The sequence below is a fragment of the Gigantopelta aegis genome, chromosome 13 (assembly GCF_016097555.1).
Source record: "Gigantopelta aegis isolate Gae_Host chromosome 13, Gae_host_genome, whole genome shotgun sequence".
Lineage (NCBI taxonomy): Eukaryota > Metazoa > Mollusca > Gastropoda > Neomphalida > Peltospiridae > Gigantopelta > Gigantopelta aegis.
The window spans coordinates 32,526,487-32,547,082 of record NC_054711.1 but is presented as its reverse complement, the minus strand read 5'-3'; the positions used below and the strand labels follow the sequence as shown (position 1 = coordinate 32,547,082).

The following is a 20,596-nucleotide window of genomic DNA, read 5'->3' as shown; positions in this document are numbered from 1 at the left end:
TTCATATACCATGTGTTCCCTTGTATGTTTCCATCAGTGTAAATCAGCTTTACCCTACCTTCATTCGTTCATGCATTCATTCATTCATTCATTCATTCATTCATTCATTCATTCATTCGACCTGAGCAGAACAGTTTAAAGTTCGTTTTGTTTAACGACACCACTAGAGCACATTGATTAATTAATCGTCGGCTATTGGATGTCAAACATTTTTTAATTCTGACTCGGGATCCATTATATGCCCTTTCCCACAGACATGAAAGCACACAACATAGCCTTTGATCAGTTATGGTGCACTGGTTGGAACGAGAAAAAGCCCAATCATTTGAATGGATCCATCGAGGTGTTTCGAGCGCTCTGCCTTTGAACTGAACGTCCACTATTAAAATGTTTGCAAATAAAAGATGATTCATAAATTATGCCAGTTCTGTGTTCGCGGACACGAGCTGAACATTTCCATTGTGCCAAAACCAACATAAAGTAGACCACACAAGGCGCAGTCAGTGCCATAATTTATACGTTTGTACGTTTGAGATGAGAGGTGTTTTAAAAAAAAACCACCCACGTTTGAGCACACTGATTTTTAATCATTGGCTATTAAATAGAAACAACTATTGGATGTGAAACTTTTGGTAATTCTAACATATAATATCTAACATAATATCGTCTTTGAGAGGGAACCAGTGGCGTAGGCAGGATTTTGTATTGGGGGGAGGGGGGAGGGGTGGGGTGGCACCTGTGTAGTGGGATATGACTCAGGAACCTTTTTAAAGTTATTAATAAGCGAAAAATTTCCAGAGATTGAGGGGGGGGCATGGACCCCCCCCCCCCCCCCCCCCGGCTACGCCATTTGAGGGAACCCGCTACAGTTTTCTATTAAAGGGACAGACCCTAGTTTTTAAACATTTCACCTAGACTCTAGTTTCAACCCGTAACAATGGACACTAATTTACAAAGCTGTAACAAATTTGGATACAACAGAGTGAAAAGGGAGTCTGTGTCGTTGAAATACCCTTAAAAATAGAATAAAAGGCGATTCCATAACAGAGACTTCTCAGACACACGTGTGTTTTTAAAAATATGAAAAATGCATTTTGTGGTATTAGAAAAACCAGGATAACCAGAAACACTTCGGTTGCACGGAAATGGATAAACTAAACAATAAAATATAAGTAATGTTGATTTCAGTGATCATAAACGGCTCTAATAGTGAAAAATATGCTTAAGTGTTTAAACACTAGGGTATGTCTCTTTAATAGGAAAGGATCATTTATATGCACCATCCCACAGACAGGACAGCACATACCATGACTTTTAATATGTCAGTTGAACCAAGAAATAGCCCAATGGGCTCACCGACGGGGATCGATCCCAAACCGACCGCGCATCAGGCGAGCTCTTTACCAGTGGCCTACGTCCCGCCCTTTTAAGGTGAGTGTCTAATATTAAAATGTTTGTAGATGCAATATAGATGGGTCATAAATTGTGCCAGATCTATGGTCGCGGACACGAGCTGACAATTTCTATTGCGTCTCACTAACATAAATTAAGACCACAGAATGTGCTCTCTGTGCCATAATTTATGCGTTTGTACTTTGATATGAGAGAGATTCAAATGATTTAGTGCAATACACTGCTTAGCCGGACTACACCGTTTATGTATGTGTGTATGTACATGTATGTAAGTATGTATGTATGTATTGATGTATGAATATCTATATATTGTATGTATGTCGAGGTTCACTGTCACATACATAGATATTAACGCACTGGCGAAGGGGATAATTAAATCCTTTCTGGCTTCACAAATTGTCCCATGCCGTTGCTGGGACTCGAACCTGTGGCACCGATTCGCCCGCAAATTGCAAGGCTAACCACGATGCGTTCTGAGCTATCGAAGCTTCCATAAAAAGAAAGTTCTTTAACTCAACCATATGCATGGGGCCTACAATCTACGCGGTCGATCCCGGTTACGTCCATGAAACAGTGGGCAGACCTGGCACTGGCTAGTATGTATTGATGTATGAATATTTATATATTGTATGTATGTCGAGGTTGACTATTACTGTCACGGGGATCCTGTAATACCCGTAACTGAATGAAACACGATTGTCCAAATATCTCTCCTAACTGTATATCTATTAGATCTCTCTGTAACAGACAGTTATACCCGCTGGCTCGTCTAGGTATGATCAGAGATAAGATCTTATATAAAGTATATATTATTATAGCACGTTTAGTTCACTAGAAAACACAACAAAAACACAATACACTTTGGAATCTGTATTAACCTACGCAGACCAATGTACTGCCGCAGTAGTTAATTAACAACAACAAATAATAACAACCCAGAACTGATCACTTAATTAGTTAATCTCTAGGTGTCTAGTTTACACAATATGCTAATCACTTCACCGTGACACAACACCCACACGTGTGATGATTGAGAAACGCTTCCAGGGGAACTTAATTAATAAAGGAATTACAACTCTATTCCTAACTAGTTAATTTTTAATTAACCCTTACTACTCATTCAATAACCTTGTAACACAGAATTAATACTGGTACCTATCACAATAAAGACAATAACCTACAGTTTACCTAGGTCCTCTAGGATGACTGTCTAAACTTTATATATATATATAGAACAGTGAGCCTACAGTATTACTGCGTCAGATGACCGACAGCACCGTCTAAATAATATTGGTATAATACAGTATTAAAATATTTAAAGTCACATCAATCACATCAAGGTTATACACAGAGCAGAAAATATATAATTACCAAGTCCAAACGGACAGCGATCCCCTGGAGCCTTCCTTTTGTTTCCCCCCGATATCTCTAAAATCCTAGCTATTTATCATAAATCCAGAATATCGCCTGGGGGCACAACGCGGTACTTCACGTATCATGAGATATTTCCCCAACTTCCAGAGACGCATTTTTCTCTTTGAAGACCAGACTGGCTGTCACCATTCCGCGAGCAATCCCCTGGTCATAAACAGCACTACCGGAGTTATTACGTAACTACTGGCCACATGGCCTCCACACCTGGGCTGGGTGCATATTGGGATGCACGGTCGCGCGAAGGTATTACGTAACAAGATGCCCAACTGGGCTAAGTGCATATTGGAACTGCACACGGCACTCTAAAACAATTAATATCGCCACAGGCGAAAACTAAATTAAGAACATGTTCCGTCACAATTACATATACACATATTAACGCACTGGCGCAGGGGATAATTAAATCCTTTCAGGCCTCACAAATTGTCCCATGTCGTTGCTGGGACTCGAACCTGTGGCACCGATTCGCCCGCAAATTGCAAGACTAACCACGATACGCTCTGAGCTATCGAAGCTTCCATAAAAGGAAGTTCTTTAAGTCAACCATTTGCATGGGGCCTACAATCTACGCGGTCAATCCCGCCTACGTGCATGAAACATGTATGTACATGTATGTATGTATGTATGTATGTATGTATGTATGTATGTATGTATGTATGTGTGTATGTACATGTATATATGTATGTATGTATGTATGTATGTATGTATGTATGTATGTATGTATGCATTTATGCATTTATGTATGTATGTATGTATGTATGTATGTATCTATGCGTGCATGTGTGTGTATGTGTGTGTGTGTGTGTGTGTGTGTGTGTGTGTGTGTGTGTGTGTGTGTGTGTGTGTGTGTGTGTGTTTTTGTGTGTGTGTTTCTTTGTGTGTTTCTTTGTTTGGTGTAGAGGCCGAGACCCCACAAATTAGATGCACCCCAACTGGAAGTATAACAGCTGAAATTGGTCTCATTTGAACCGTCTGGATGTCTAGTTTTTGGAAATGAAGGTTGTAGTTGTTGAAATGCTGCACAACATATTGAATTAACCCCTTATGTGCTGTAATGTGTAAAAAAAAGTTTTCAAATATTTGTTATTTTATGCAGTAATTACTGTTATCTTGTAGAATTAATAAATAGTCCAGAGTATTTCTTTGTACTGGATATGTTGCATGATATTTGAAGGAATTTGATACTTGTGTTAAGGTTTAGCCCCACAAAACATCCCCCAAATGTGGCAATTTTTGACATTTTCTCTCACTGTAGCAGCATTTTATGTTATAACAGTGTCAAACTCATCAGTCAGCATTCCCTATGATTAAAACATTCAGTTATCTCAAGGTATAAAATGCACAACATGGTAAATTAACTCTTGTGTGCTGTAACAGCAGAGAACTTAGTTTTTCAAAACAATTGTCTCTTTAATGAAATAAAAATTGTTAACTTCTAGTTTTGATAATTATACCAGAATATTTATTTATATATAACAGTTTTCAAAATATGTATGGGGGGTTGGTGCTGCCTTTGAGGTTAACGACCCCCCCCCCCCCCCCCCCCTCCAATGCCCCACAATGTTGCAGTTTTTACAGGTTTGGGATTAATATATGTCACATTTTCTTTCACTACCTGCATTATATGTTATAACAGTATCATTCCCGATTTAATTCAGCAGTTTATATTCCAGTTCATGCATAATTCATGTACACCAACTACAAAGTAACAAACTTGCTGTAAGGTGAACATTTTCAAAAAATTGTCTATTTAATGAAATAAACACTGTTAGCTTGTAGTTTCGATAAATATATAAGTTCTCTTTTTTTTCGTCTTGTTTTCGTTTGTTTTGTTTTTGTTTGTTTTGTTGTTGGGGTTTTTTTTTTTTTCTGTTTTTGTTTGTTTTTGTTTTGGGGTTTTTTGGGGGGCACAAACGTTTTCATGTTACAGCACTCAAAGGGTTAATTGATCACGCTGTGCGTTTTGTATCTTGGTTAAAATGATTTGTTTTAACAAAGGGAATGCGGTTTGCTGAAATGAATCAGGAATGATACTGCTATAATATATTTATTTATATATAATGCATGTAGATAGAAAACATTTGACTTATTTTCAAGAAAAACAGTCGAATTTGGGGGTATTTGGGTGTATATGGGGGTTGTTATTCCCCAAAGCAGCACCAAACCACCATAAATATGTTAGAAAATATTATATATAAATAAATATTCCAATATTTTCATTAAAAATAGAAGTTAACAGTATTTATTCATTATATAGACAATTGTTTTAGAAACTAAAAAAGTTCTGCTGTTACAACACAGAAAGGGTTAATTTACTAGGTTGTGCACTTTACATCTGGGTTCAACTGATTTTGTTTTATCAAAGGGAATACTGACTTGATGAATTACATCAAGTTTAATACTGTTATAATATATTAATGCAATTACATTGAGAGAAAACGTGACTTATTTTAAAGATAAATCTCACATTCTTGGGGGGGGGGGGGGGGGGAGAGAGGTTAACCCTTATTGGAAGCATTAAACTTCTAAAATATCTTGCAACAATTTCATTTCAAAGAAATACTCTGAAATATTCATCAATTATACAAGTTAACAGTGCTTACTGCATAAAATAAGCAAATATTTGAAAACTTTTTTTTTTCATATGTTACAGCACATAAGGGGTTAATTAAATATGTTGTGCAGCATTTCAACAACTGCAACCTCCATTTGAAAAACCCCCACCTAAACATCAAATGGTTCGAGTCAGAACAATTTCAGCTTGTTATACCTCCGGTTTGGGTATCTCCTTTAATAAAGCCCCTTTTTTAGTCTCTACTAGGCCGCTACACTATTAACTCAAAGCAGCCTCGGTGGCGTCGTGGTTAGGCCATCGGTCTACAGGCTGGGAGGTACTGGGTTCGGATCCCAGTCGAGGCATGGGATTTTTAATCCAGATACCGACTCCAAACCCTAAGTGAGTGCTCCGCAAGGCTCAATGGGTAGGTATAAACCACTTGCACCGACCAGTGATCCATAACTGGTTCAACAAAGGCCATGGTTTGTGCTATCCTGCCTGTGGCAAGCGCAAATAAAAGATTCCTTGCTGCCTGTCGTAAAAGAGTAGCCTATGTGGCGACAGCGGGTTTCCTCTTAAAAAAAACAGTGTCAGAATGGCCATATGTTTGACGTCCAATAGCCGATGATAAGGTAAAAAAATCAATGTGCTCTGGTGGCGTCGTTAAATAAAACAAACTTTACTTTACTTTATTAACTCAACGTCTCTTTCATATCATTATTGTCATTGGCCCCAAGACGGTTCTAAAACGGATTTGCGGCATTTCTCATAACTAATATCACAAGGTAACCAAGGGACGGTACTCTCAATGACTTGTACATTTTTGAGTTGCTCAGCTTGTTGACGTGTAAAACTATTTGCTGTCAAAAGATTAAGACATCATGTTAAAAGCAGTTATCTTAATCGGTGGGCCGATGAAAGGTAAATATTGGCATGTATATTTTTACATTATTGACATACATGTATGTTGTTAGCAATTATGTCAGCGAGCACAGAATTGTAATGGTTAAGCCGGCTATAATTTATCAATCGTTCACTGATCATCATCATGATTCATGGGGATGACGCAAGGCCATAGCTACCGAATCGGAATGCTAGTCAGGTCGGCCCAGTGTTTGATCAACTCGCCACAGTGTTTGGACAACTCGCCACAGTGTTTGGTCACCTCGGCCCAGTGTTTGGTCAACTCGCCCCAAACTTTGGCATGAGTTCGACCCGTAATCCCATTTCAATCATGGTTAGGGTTAGTTTTAAGGTTAGGAACTTAGGGTTAGTCTTAAAGCCTTTGATAAAGAGGGGGTACGGGTCGAACTCTTTCCGTTTGCATACATAATAGTATGGGTTTTAGAAGATGAATGCTTTTTGTTTTAATGAAAATGAGTGAAAAATTAATTTTTAACAAATTTTTGTATACGGCCGGTTGACGGACCTTTAAATATTTTTTTTCATTTTCTGTCCAAAAACCTGTATAATAAATATAATGAATGTAACAGGGCAATCATCCAACTAACTGGTGATTATTTAGTTTTTTACATGTAATATGACCTCTAATCTGATTGAAAATGGAAACAAATAATATAAAGCAGAATTAAAATGGTTTTAAGTATCGTTTTACAACGATATATGCAAGCAAAAAGTCACCATTTTCAGCGAAACAGACTACTTACGTCTATATCTTTGGTTCCTCCATGTTGATGTTAGTGCATTATGATTATAGAATGCATGTGAAAAATGAACTGGTATGTATACATGTAGTTGTGGGCACGCAACTCCGCAAAAACTCCTGTACTGTGTCTGCTATGGATATTACGGGAGTTTTGGCACAGTAACGTGTCCATAACTAGGGTCAGTAATGAGAATAGTCATGTTCATATTCACCCACCAATGTCTGAAAATTATTTTGTTTTTTTTGTTTTCATGAAATACTTTTGCTGGTGACGTGGTGTCTTTTGTGGGACCCCTGAAGCCAGTAATAAATAGATAGACCAATCAAAATCTATCAAATATTTCCTTCAGAGACAGAGAGGGCGTCAGTCAGAGATCTCACAAAATACACCATCAGGAATCACCAAACAAAATACTGTACTGACTTGGTAGGACTGTGATTTGGAATAATCTTTGTAAAGTTTGTTAGACGTGTCCGGTGCCGATGGAGTAGAGCCGGAGTGGATGTATCATTGTCAACATGGACATGGAAAACATGCATTACAATATTCTGAATGGGTTGGGGAAGTTGACATGATGTTTGTACCTTGATTATAACGTCTCAATAATGTTTTTTTTTTAAATAGTATGAAAAGGGTGCGAAGTGGTATGAGGAGGAAGTTACAAAATAAATGTTTCAACATTTGCAACAATTTCTACTCAATAATAGAGGTCTATATATACGAAGTATTGATTATATGATATATGTCCCCAAATTACTTATAATAATCCACGTAGAATTGCTTGCATTGTCAAGGAATACATGTTTAAAAGTTTGTAAATACTGATCGGAGATGGGCGCCGCCATCTTGGATTTCGATCGGAAATTTCCGTTGATTTCCGTGAACGCTCGGAAATAGTCACATTGGGTTGTTAAACTTCCAAAATCAACAATTTTACGCCCATTTTTTGTATTTTTTCTGATTTACACTAATAAAGGTATGGATGGTTTTTCATATTACCAAACCACGATGTAGAACACCTCTCCTAACTACATGTTTACCTGAAGCAAACTTTTCACACTTAATTATTTTTAGGCAAATGCGTACATAATTAAGTGAAAATAGAATGTTCTAGCAGATTAATGTATTAACTTTTCTCATTGGCTATGTTTCCCGTGTCAGAACCTATCAGAAAAGAGCTTTCAGACGGAGTTTGTACCCATTAAATGAGACAAATCTGGAGCCAGTTTTTGCGCAGACGCAATTCATGCCGTCACGAGTTATCGTTCCTGTTGGTTCATGCTACTATTAAATGGTTTTATATTGGGGAGATCCAATAATCAATTACAATGAACTGTCAAGCCTATCTTAACAATGTTTGTGAGTTTGTTCCTTATATCAGGGTGTGCACTTTACGGTCGCCCGATCACCCATGGCGAGTCAAAATAGCGTTGGGCAAGTCAAAACCATATTACGTGTCGCCCGCCTGGCGACCGAAAATTTCTGCATATTGTATTATGTATCAAAAATGCATATAACTAATGTTTATAAGAGATCAGAAAGTTATTTTTTGTTTTTAACTGATTTCCTATTAGTATCTGCGCAACCAAACACATATATAGGACATAATAGCGATTACTGTCCGTCGCTACTTTCCATTTAGTTACAATAGGGACAACTCGTCACATTCCACACACTATGTTTCATGACCGCATCTGGCTGTAGCATCGGTCTGAATAGGTGGTTCATTAACTGATTCACCCCGGCTGTTTCTTGCGCTATACACCCATGTCCCAAAAGGTCAGTGCACAATGTTACAAAATAACATGGGCAAAATACAGCCAGAAGGCTTACTATTAAACATACATATTGTTTTAATTCTTCACCATTTCCTGGAAGTGAATATGTGAACCATAACATATGTCACAATTAAGAACTATAGTGGACCGTGATCAATTAACTCTCAACCGGAAGTCAACTGTGTAGTGAGACCGAAGGGTCCACCAGAATAACTTGTGTCAGTGATGCCACAGTTGAATTTTACAATATATACATGTGTATGTGTATATGAAGGGTCCACCAGAATAACCTGTGTCCGTGACGTCACAGTTGAATTTTACAATATATACATGTGTATGTGTATATGAAGGGTCCACCAGAATAACTTGTGTCCCTGACGTCACAGTTGAATTTTACAATATATACATGTGTATGTGTATATGAAGGGTCCACCAGAATAACTTGTGTCTGTGACGTCACAGTTGAATTTACAATATATACATGTGTATGTGTATATGAAGGGTCCACCAGAATAACTTGTGTCTGTGACGTCACAGTTGAATTTACAATATATACATGTGTATGTGTATATGAAGGGTCCACCAGAATAACTTGTGTCTGTGACGTCACAGTTGAATTTACAATATATACATGTGTATGTGTATATGAAGGGTCCACCAGAATAACTTGTGTCTGTGACGTCACAGTTGAATTTACAATATATACATGTGTATGTGTATATGAAGGGTCCACCAGAATAACTTGTGTCCGTGACGTCACAGTTGAATTTTACAATATATACATGTGTATGTGTATATGAAGGGTCCACCAGAATAACTTGTGTCCGTGACGTCACAGTTGAATTTTACAATATATACATGTGTATGTGTATATGAAGGGTCCACCAGAATAACTTGTGTCCGTGACGTCACAGTTGAATTTTACAATATATACATGTGTATAACAGATAACGTTTCTTGTTTGTTTTTCTGCTTAGTCACCTGTGTACAAGCATATATACTCAGCGTCACTATTGAAGAGTCACTCATATTGTTAGTACTACACGTTAGCCATGCCCGTCCAACACACTAATTATAAAAGAAGGAATGTATGGCCTTCATGGATTACTAGTAGGCCCAGAGTGAGGTTTCATAAGTAGCATATGGATTTCAATATGAGTAATGGTACTTCCGGTTAGAGGCCACAACACAATCGTAAATTTATGCAAACACATGTACCCGTACCTACTATCACCCCAACAAATGGGTTGTCGTAACGCACACATGTCTGAAATTCTGTACGTTGTGCCCGTGCAATGCGTTCTCACCGTGGGTATTAAAGTGTGCATGATTGCCATCCACATATTCACGCACTCTTCAGTTGAAAATGCGTCGTGTTTCGACTAATGTTGAGAAGGGCAATGGAGTAGGTTGGATACAGGTTGAACACAGTCAACGAGAAGTCATGAGGCACTTTAATGTCAGTCAGAGTGTGATTGGGTGGATGAGGCAACGACTTCAAATGACTGGATCCATTTCCTATGCACAAAGACCAGGGCCAGCATTAAGCAAAGCGAAAACAATGCATTTTAAACTGAAATGTGCGTGAGGTGGGGTCAGTATGGACTACTATGTAGAGGGTCTTAAGTCATTCCTATTTAATATGTAATAAACATCACAACATTCAATATAAACATTGTCAGCTGTTAAATAAAGTAATCTTTAAACAACATGCAATATAAAAAGCAATTCGCTGAACATAACAAAGTCAATAGCCATATTTAACTGACATTTTATTATTTTTTGGGTGATCGTAGTTGATCAAGATATTTCGTAAACATATTTATTTTATTGACCAGTTATATTATACCTTTTTTCTTTTTCGTAAGAAAAGCGTTCATTGTTTGGCAGCTCTTGGCTGCACATGTCTGTCAGAGTGTTCGTATGTGTCTGCCAGAGTGTTTGTGTGTGTCTGTTTGTGTGTGTCTGTCAGTGTGTTTGTGTGTGTCTATGAGTGTTTTTATCTTCCAGTGTTTGTGTGTTTTTGTGTGTGTCTGCCAATGTGTTTGTTTGTGTCTGTCAGTGTGTTTGCGTGTGTCTGTCAGTGTGTTTGCATCTGTCTGTGAGTGTGTTTTTGTCTTATGTGTCAGTGTTTGCATGTGTATCTGAGTGTGTTTGTGTGTCTGTAAATGTGTTTGTGTCATATGTGTGTTTGCATGTGTATCTGAGTGTGTTTGTCTGTAAATGTGTTTGTGTCATATGTGTCTTTGCATGTGTATCTGAGTGTGTTTGTCTGTCAATGTGTTTGTGTCATATGTGTGTCTTTGCATGTGTATCTGTGTTTGTGTGTCTGTCAATGTGTTTGTGTCATATGTGTGTTTGCATGTGTATCTGAGTGTGTTTGTGTGTCTGTCAATGTGTTTGTGTCGTATGTGTATCTGAGTGTGTTTGTCTGTAAATGTGTTTGTGTCGTATGTGTGTCTTTGCATGTGTATCTGAGTGTGTTTGTGTGTCTGTCAATGTGTTTGTGTCGTATGTGTGTCTTTGCATGTGTATCTGAGTGTGTTTGTGTGTCTGTCAATGTGTTTGTGTCGTATGTGTGTCTTTGCATGTGTATCTGAGTGTTTGTGTGTCTGTCTCGTATGTGTGTCTTTGCATGTGTATCTGAGTGTGTTTGTATGTCTGTCAATGTGTTTGTGTCGTATGTGTGTCTTTGCATGTGTATCTGGGTGTGTTTGCGTGTCTGTCAATGTGTTTGTGTCGTATGTGTGTCTTTGCATGTGTATCTGAGTGTGTTTGTGTGTCTGTCAATGTGTTTGTGTCGTATGTGTGTCTTTGCATTTGTATCTGAGTGTGTTTGTGTGTCTGTCAATGTGTTTGTGTCGTATGTGTATCTGAGTGTTTGTGTGTCTGTCTCGTATGTGTGTCTTTGCATGTGTATCTGAGTGTGTTTGTATGTCTGTCAATGTGTTTGTGTCGTATGTGTGTCTTTGCATGTGTATCTGAGTGTGTTTGCGTGTCTGTCAATGTGTTTGTGTCGTATGTGTGTCTTTGCATACATGTGTATCTGAGTGTGTTTGCGTGTCTGTCAATGTGTTTGTGTCGTATGTGTGTCTTTGCATGTGTATCTGAGTGTTTGCGTGTCTGTCAATGTGTTTGTGTCGTATGTGTGTCTTTGCATGTGTATCTGAGTGTGTTTGTGTGTCTGTCAATGTGTTTGTGTCGTATGTGTGTCTTTGCATGTGTATCTGAGTGTTTGTGTGTCTGTCTCGTATGTGTGTCTTTGCATGTGTATCTGAGTGTGTTTGTATGTCTGTCAATGTGTTTGTGTCGTATGTGTGTCTTTGCATGTGTATCTGAGTGTGTTTGCGTGTCTGTCAATGTGTTTGTGTCGTATGTGTGTCTTTGCATGTGTATCTGAGTGTTTGCGTGTCTGTTAATGTGTTTGTGTCGTATGTGTGTCTTTGCATGTGTATCTGAGTGTTTGCGTGTCTGTCAATGTGTTTGTGTCGTATGTGTGTCTTTGCATGTGTATCTGAGTGTTTGCGTGTCTGTGAGTGCGTTTATGATTTAGTGTTTGCATGTGTGTATGTTCATGTGTTTGTTTTTGTGAGTATGTATTTGTACGTTTGTGTATGTGTGTATCAAGTATGTATATGTATCAATATGCGAGTGTTTGCGTCTGTGAGTGTGTTTGCGTGTGTGTAGGCCTATGTATGTCCATGTGTTTGTGTTTTTATGTGCGTGTTTGTGTGTCTTTGTGCATCTGTCTACAGACGCACATGCGTGCTTGCGTGTGTGTGTGTGTTTTCGGAAGACAATTAAGGGCTAGAGAGTCCAAACATCCGCCCCGGATCATCGCCTGTATCACAAACACATGTAACATTATGATTATTTTAAGCATTATTGGTTTAGAGTCACTTGATACAAATATTTAGTAGTTTAATAATCACTGTCACTATTAAGCAAGCAATATAATTTTAATACATAAAGCAAAATAAAATGGTATACCTATCTATACCCCTCCTCCTTTTCCGTACGAAGTCCTATTTACAGCAACACATCAGCGAACAGCTGTGTAGAAGTCAGTTTTGATGAGCAGTGAGGTTCGCACTAAAAATAGAGCCATGAGTTCGACCTGTACCCCCTTTTCAATGGTTATGGTAGTTTTAGGGATAGGGTTAGTCTTTGATATAGAGGGGTACGGGTCGAACTCTTTCCTTTTTACATGTATCCTATACATGTTCCAAGTACAAGGCTACTTGACACAGTGGTACTAGAGGAAATAAAATTACATACATTTTTTGCCCAGATGAAAGTCACATTTATCACCAATCACAGGTGTTCACTTCTCTATCAAAAGTTTGGTGCACCTCGAACTTTTTATTTGGTTTAGTACTACCTAAAGCACCATGATCACAGTACAGGGGGCAATGTCAGTATGTTTGTGAAGGGATGTTCCACAATGAAGTTGGAAAGTATAAAGGTGTGTAATATAAATTATAATAAGTAATCTGTATTTACCATCCACATTTATAGGCTTTACATAACTTGAAAGCACTGTAGTAGACAGCAATCTGGATTGATGGATATGTGGGGTGGGCATCCATCCCCCCCCCCCCCAGTGTTTTATATGTGCAGGGGGTGGCACTGGTGGGGGATCCGATGGGAGTGGGGATGGGCAACCAACATTTTAGAAAACAAACTTATAAAAGCAAACAAATTCCTGATTGGGGATGGAGCATTGCCATCACCCCCCACCACCACCACCACCACCACCACCACCCCCATCATCCCCACACACACACTTACCAATCCCCTGCGGAAAATGATAATCTTCTCAAGATAATTTTTAAGGCCTAAAAGTTTAGTTTCACAGTATCACTGATATTGTTTAAAATTATATATTACTGATATTGTTTAAAATTATACATTATAACATTAAATAATTACTCCATATGTAACAGCAATATCAGTACATTGCATGAATGAAATAAAAGAAAAAGCCTGCTGAATGTTTGTTAACATCTTCTTTCAGTTACACAAAGAGAGTGAGGCACACAAGACTGCTGTCCTAAACAAAATGGGAGTAGAAGCTACCCCAGGAACAACATAATAATTATAATTTAATTACAACAGTTTGTAATAAAACTAAAACAAGTTCTGTTTCCTTCTTTTGTGTTGTTATTATTGTTTGTATGATATGGTAACATGTTTTTAAAGTGCAGTTTAAGTAAATTCCTTTGTTTAACGAAATTCAGTCAGGGGCCATTCAGATGTTGTACGGGGGAGTCAAAGTGTTGCTGTAAGTGGCCCGATTAATTGGCCAGTCAAAAAAAATCCTAAATGCATACCCTGTATATCCTTAAACTTAAAGGAATGATCAGGCAAGGCTTTTGGACTCCCGACTTGTGTGCATATATTCAAGTCTATTTAATGCACATTATTATTAATGTACATTTGATTACTAAAGCGGTAATCCTATGAGTTAACTAAACAGTGTGGGCTGAGTTGACCAACCACTGGGCATTTGCCAAAAACTTGAAATTAGTGATCTTCCGATGCTACAAGAGTTAGATGGACATTTGGACAATTATATATGCTCATTATACTGTCGGAGACCAATCTATATAAATTCTGCACAATCGCTGCCTACTAAACTGTAGTCCAAGATTCCCGCTCTAATATAAAAATTGTATGTTTGATGTCAAATAGCTTTACATCGATTCTTTTTTATATCCTTGATAACGAAATTCCACATATTAATCACTAATACACACACTACAGAAAAAAACCCGTTGCCAACTATGTATTTAACCGGAACATTATTGAAAGGAGTGCTGTTGGGTGTCTTCCTATAGTGTGTGTTTTAGTGATTAATATGTGAAAATCTTTTTATCAGGGAGCTTGAAAATGATTGATATAAAGATATTTAATGTCAGTGTTCTTGCTGCTCCATTTAAGAAGGGGCGGGCCATTTTGCTGTCCTTTCACGTTCTGCCTCGATCCCTCGTTTATTTGTTTTGTGCTGCTCTTTATTTTCCCGCACCATACTATATTTTACAGCACCTATCTCCGCAGATGCAGAGTATTAATCTACCAATGTCAAGCTTAGTTTATCCAGAGGCAATTAGTTTCATTCCACAGTCACAATTTCTTAATTGATGCACAGTAGAGATGTTGGACTGAATGGATACTAGTCTCCATAAAGGTGTGAAGATCGCTAATTTGTTTACACCTTGTCATTGTTTAAACTGAAAAAAAAAAGAATTTACAGTGGCTGCTAGGACAAGTTTGTCTGCATTATTTTATGATTTGATATAGATCTTTGTTTGTATGTTGAATATATTCGTTATGAGAAAGTCTGCTTTAAACTGCATTAATTTTGTAGTTAATTATGTCACAGTCTGCTGCTCCCAAATTTTGTTTAGTTTCAGAACAGAACAGAACAGAACTTTATTACACTCAGGCAATTCAACAACAGCGTTAGAGGAGCATGCATAATAAGTTTAATAAACATGACAAGATGGTTCCAATGTATTTTTCGGTGAAGCATTACCTAACCTCTCGAAAAACTTCATCTGACAATAGAATTAAAATTATACGCTTCAATAGTCCGTGCTTTTAGTACCAGACACAGGTGTTGTCATTGTCTCAGCTAGGCTGCCTATAGTACGTGTGAGCCTGTCACATGATTTTGTGACACCAGTGGCACTTCAACTTCTCAGACACTTAATTAACACTAATTATTATCTATGAATATAGTATTCCTCAAGTTCTTCATCATTCATCCATGATTGTGTAGAATTTCAAGTGGTCACTATTTTTAAAAGGTGACAGATTTCGCCTTACGGTGACTGGCACAGCGAAGTCAAGCTGTTCACGGTGACGTTTTGGCCCACTTCGCCTGCGAGTGTGAACCCTGTAGTCAAGATATTTGATGTGGAGGTGGACAGCAAAAAAGTTGAAAGAAAAGAGGAACTGCCAGAAATTATCTCAATTTAATGGTTCATTGTGGGATTATTTTTTCATTTCAGGAACCCGTTTTCGACCCTTGTCATTGGATATTCCAAAACCCTTGTTTCCAGTAGCTGGTTTTCCTATGGTGTATCATCACATTGAGGCATGCACAAAGGTGTGGTCTGTTAATATAGATATTTAGAAGTGTTTGTGGTAGCGTTTGTACATAAGGAAGGATATGTTTCATTTAACGACACAATTAACACATTTTATTTACTGTTATATGGTTGACACATTTTATTTACTGTTATATGGTTGAGAACCACACAGATGTGGCATGCACAAAGGTGTGGTCTGTTAATATAGATATTTAGAAGTGTTTGTGGTAGTATTTGTACATAAGGAAGGATATGTTTCATTTAACGACACAATTAACACATTTTATTTACTGTTATGTGGTTAAGAATAGTACATACCACAGCCTTTGATGTACCAGTCATTGTGCACTGGCTGGAATGAGAAATAGCCCATAATGGCCCCACCGATGGGGATCGATCCCAAACCGATCAAGCATCAAGTGAGCGCTTTACCAGTGGGCTATCCCCAGCCCCTTCAGAACAAATAAAGTTGCTGGAGCAAGAAATAGCCCAATGCATAGGCACACCAATGGGGATTGATCCCAGATCGACCGTGCATCGTGCGAATGCTTTACTACTGGGCTATGTCCTGCCCCACATACATGTATGAGTCTGTTAATATGTAAAACAGTTTATACCAACTGTCAGTTCTCTGTTGTTACTGTTATATGATCTGTATTTCAGGTGAAAGACTTGAAGGAGATCATACTGATTGGCTTTTACCAGCCCAACTGTTATTGTTATATGATCTGTATTTCAGGTGAAAGACTTGAAGGAGATCATACTGATTGACTTTTACCAGCCGAACTGTTCTTGTTATATGATCTGTATTTCAGGTGAAAGACTTGATGGAGATCATACTGATTGGCTTTTACCAGCCCAACTGTTATTGTTATATGATCTGTATTTCAGGTGACAGACTTGAAGGAGATCATACTGATTGGCTTTTACCAGCCGAACTGTTATTGTTATATGATCTGTATTTCAGGTGACAGACTTGAAGGAGATCATAGTGATTGGCTTTTACCAGCCGAACTGTTATTGTTTTATGATCTGTATTTCAGGTGAAAGACTTGAAGGAGATCGTACTGATTGGCTTTTACCAGCCCAACTGTTATTGTTATATGATCTGTATTTCAGGTGACAGACTTGAAGGAGATCATACTGATTGGCTTTTACCAGCCGAACTGTTATTGTTATATGATCTGTATTTCATGTGAAAGACTTGAAGGAGATCGTACTGATTGGCTTTTACCAGCCGAACTGTTATTGTTATATGATCTGTATTTTAGATGAAAGACTTGAAGGAGATCATACTGATTGGCTTTTACCAGCCCAACTGTTATTGTTATATGATCTGTATTTCAGGTGAAAGACTTGAAGGAGATCGTACTGATTGGCTTTTACCAGCCGAACTGTTATTGTTATATGATCTGTATTTTAGATGAAAGACTTGAAGGAGATCATACTGATTGGCTTTTACCAGCCCAACTGTTATTGTTATATGATCTGTATTTTAGATGAAAGACTTGAAGGCGATCGTACTGATTGGCTTTTACCAGCCCAACTGTTATTGTTATATGATCTGTATTGCAGGTGAAAGACTTGAAGGAGATCATACTGATTGGCTTTTACCAGCCGAACGATGCACTCAGCAAGTTCATCCTCAACTGCCAACAAGAGTTTCAGATCCAGATCAGGTGACTGTCGAGTTTCTACCCTGCAGTGGCTGCAGCCGAGGATCCAAGAGTATTTTAGGGAGGGGTTCTACATGCAACTACTTACAGTGGCCGTAAGGGGTGGGGGTGGGGGCACTGGGGTCAATGCCGACCCCAATCAAATCTTTTTTCTTTGTTTTACTGTATTAAAATTTATTTAAACAAACCATGTGGATGACTAAAACATAGTCAAGACATTATAGCCTTAGAGATAGATCATGTGGATTTTTTTTTTTGCAGTCAATCTCTGAGGCTATATGTGTATATATGTGTGTACAATTTTACTAGTAATTTACTACCATGGCCATTTGCTTTTTCCATGGAAAAGGTGGTTTATTTTATCACTTACATGTAATTGTCGACCTTTTGAGGCTTTAAAATAATTTAAATTAATTATGTAATACAATGAAACCCGTCTAAACCGGTTCATGTCGGGGACCTAATATCTATCTCATTTAGACAGGATCTGGTATTTAGAGGGTCGTGTTTTAGAATTTAGAACATTTGGGATCATGAAACTTGGCCGGTTTTGACAGGTTTCACTGTATTTTTCTAACATTAAAATATTTGTAAACTTAAAAAAAAACCTTTACCTTATTTATGTAAACATATGCAGTACTGCAGCTGTCTTCATTGTGACCATTTTCTTAATTTGGCAACTAAAAACGTATCTACATGTATATAAAAAAAAAATACAAGTAAGCGCCATCTGGCTTCTAGATAAAACTGTGAATGTAGATGGTTGTACTATATGTAAGATATGAGTAACATAGAAATATATAAAGATACATTTACCAGGGCACGAACTTAAGAATTTGTCTCCCACAGCAATTTAAATACAAAATTGTTGTGGGTGAAACAGTTCACAGACAGTGATTTACATGTAAAGCCTGCCCACAGCAATTTAAAAAACAAAACAAAACGTTTACAGCAAATAAATAAAGAGTAAAAGTTTATTTTGCTGTATGTAGACATATTTTATATCTACTAATGTTATTTATACTGGTAGATAATGTACACCAGGCCTGGTGCTTATAAAACTTTTAGAGTCTACACACGAGACTCTAATAGAGTCTGAGACAGTGATGTCATGACACCGCCATACAAATGGTATGCATGTGCCATCATTAGAGATTGAGTCTGGGCTCTACTCTTAAAATGTTATAAACATGGGCCAGGTGTATATATGACAGCAGTTGCCGTCGTTACGTTTGAGTCTGCAGTTACTGCATGTGTGTATACAATAATTAAGACGTTATTTCGTTTCTGAATGTAGATATTTGCAAGAGTACACTGCGCTGGGCACAGCAGGTGGTATCTACCACTTCCGGGACCAGATTCTCACCGGCAATCCCAAGTGTTTCTTTGTGATGAACGCCGACGTCTGTGGTGACTTCCCCTTGGCCGAAATGCTCGACTTTCACCACCAGAGACCCGAGGGAGCGTGTGGAACAATCCTAGCCACAGAGGTAAGGGACCGTAACAAAAGTATATTGAAGCCAGAGAGACTAAGTCACTTAGTCTGGGGGAGAGGGGGTTTACGATTTCAACATCTCCATTTAGTCTTTTTATCACTTTTGGCTTCACTTGCTTTGAACTTGAAAATCATCATACAAACACAACCCAAAAGGCTTCAAAATACTGGCCAAGGTATTTATTGTCGACCTACTGCCCATGCAAACCAGGATATCAAGGTGGCTAGGTATGTATTACAGTCAACTCTCGTTATAACGGCCATGTTGGTACCACACAGGTCTTGCCGTTGTAACGATCGTAAAGAGTTAGCTCTCTTAGTATGACAAGTGGTTTGGCAATCATGTGTAACACTAATAAATAATAAAGTAATGAAACAAACAAACAAAACAAAAAACAAACAAACAATTGTTGTTATACATCTTGAGCGTGTTTGGGATGATTTTCTTTAATAAGAGTCACTTCTCTTTTTTCACTTATCGATATTTGCGCGTAGCGTCGTGTCGCGTGTGTGTGTGATATTTTCTCCAATAAACAGCGCATTAAAACATTTCACGATATATTGTAACTTCTAATTAACAAAAAGAGACTTGACAGGAACAACTCAACTCTGCATCAAGATATTAACAACAATACAAGTTGTTTAAAAAATCTCTACCTTGCACATCAAGCGCTGGAATAGAGCCGAAAAACGGCAATTGCAACAGCAAAAAAGAAGACAAAAGAAGCATAAATTATCTTAAATTGCTGGAAAATATGACTTGAGAAATAGGCCAACTTGGAGCTTATGTCTTTGGCGTCTGATGAAAGATACCAATGGGCATATTGTCATTGCATGTATAGTTTAATAGTTACAAAGCCTTTCAGAGTACCTTGGTTGGCCTCATATCACTGTTTAAAAACATTGTTTCACTATGTGCATTCATGAATAAATACTGTTTGTATCTTTTATATTACTACTGTCTTCCTTTGGTCTTTTCCAAACCTTGTTCTGTAACGTCAGTTTGGATGAAGCCAAAGTCAACTGCCCATTTAGTCCTTTTGAGTGGGGTGGGGGGTCAGAATCAAGACTAAGTGACTTAGTCTCTCTGGCTTCAGTATACTTTTGTTACGGTCCCTAAACGATGTTCAGATACATCTTGATAGATTATAGGCCATGGGATTTCAAATTTCAAGGGAAACACTTTTTTGGTTCCATGTCTTGTGATCATGGGAACCCATTGGAAACTGTTTTTAAAAATAATTATATATATATTTATTATTTTCGTTGAATAGTCGTACTCGATATAATAAACATGGGAAATGAAATTTCAGTTCTGTGATTTTACCGACACACTACCAGAAACGATTGTTTCCGTGAAATCCAAGGGCTTGAGATTGTTGTTTATAGTATAGCTAAGGGCTGGGGATAGACCAAGGGCTTGAGATTATTGTTTATAGTATAGCTGAGGGCTGGTCATAGACCAAGGGCTAGAGATTA

The 20,596-nt window shown here is 37.9% G+C and overlaps 1 protein-coding gene across 1 annotated transcript in view; it reads left to right on the top strand.

Moving 5' to 3' along the window:
- The first annotated feature begins 6,219 nt into the window (after nucleotides 1-6,219).
- Nucleotides 6,220-20,596, top strand: part of LOC121387454 (mannose-1-phosphate guanyltransferase alpha-B-like) — a 41,288-nt gene continuing 26,911 nt past the window's right edge. The window contains 4 exon segments of the mRNA XM_041518573.1: nucleotides 6,220-6,325; nucleotides 15,866-15,963; nucleotides 17,522-17,625; nucleotides 18,920-19,112. Coding sequence (XP_041374507.1) covers nucleotides 6,286-6,325; nucleotides 15,866-15,963; nucleotides 17,522-17,625; nucleotides 18,920-19,112 — 435 coding nt within the window. The 5' untranslated portion in view covers nucleotides 6,220-6,285.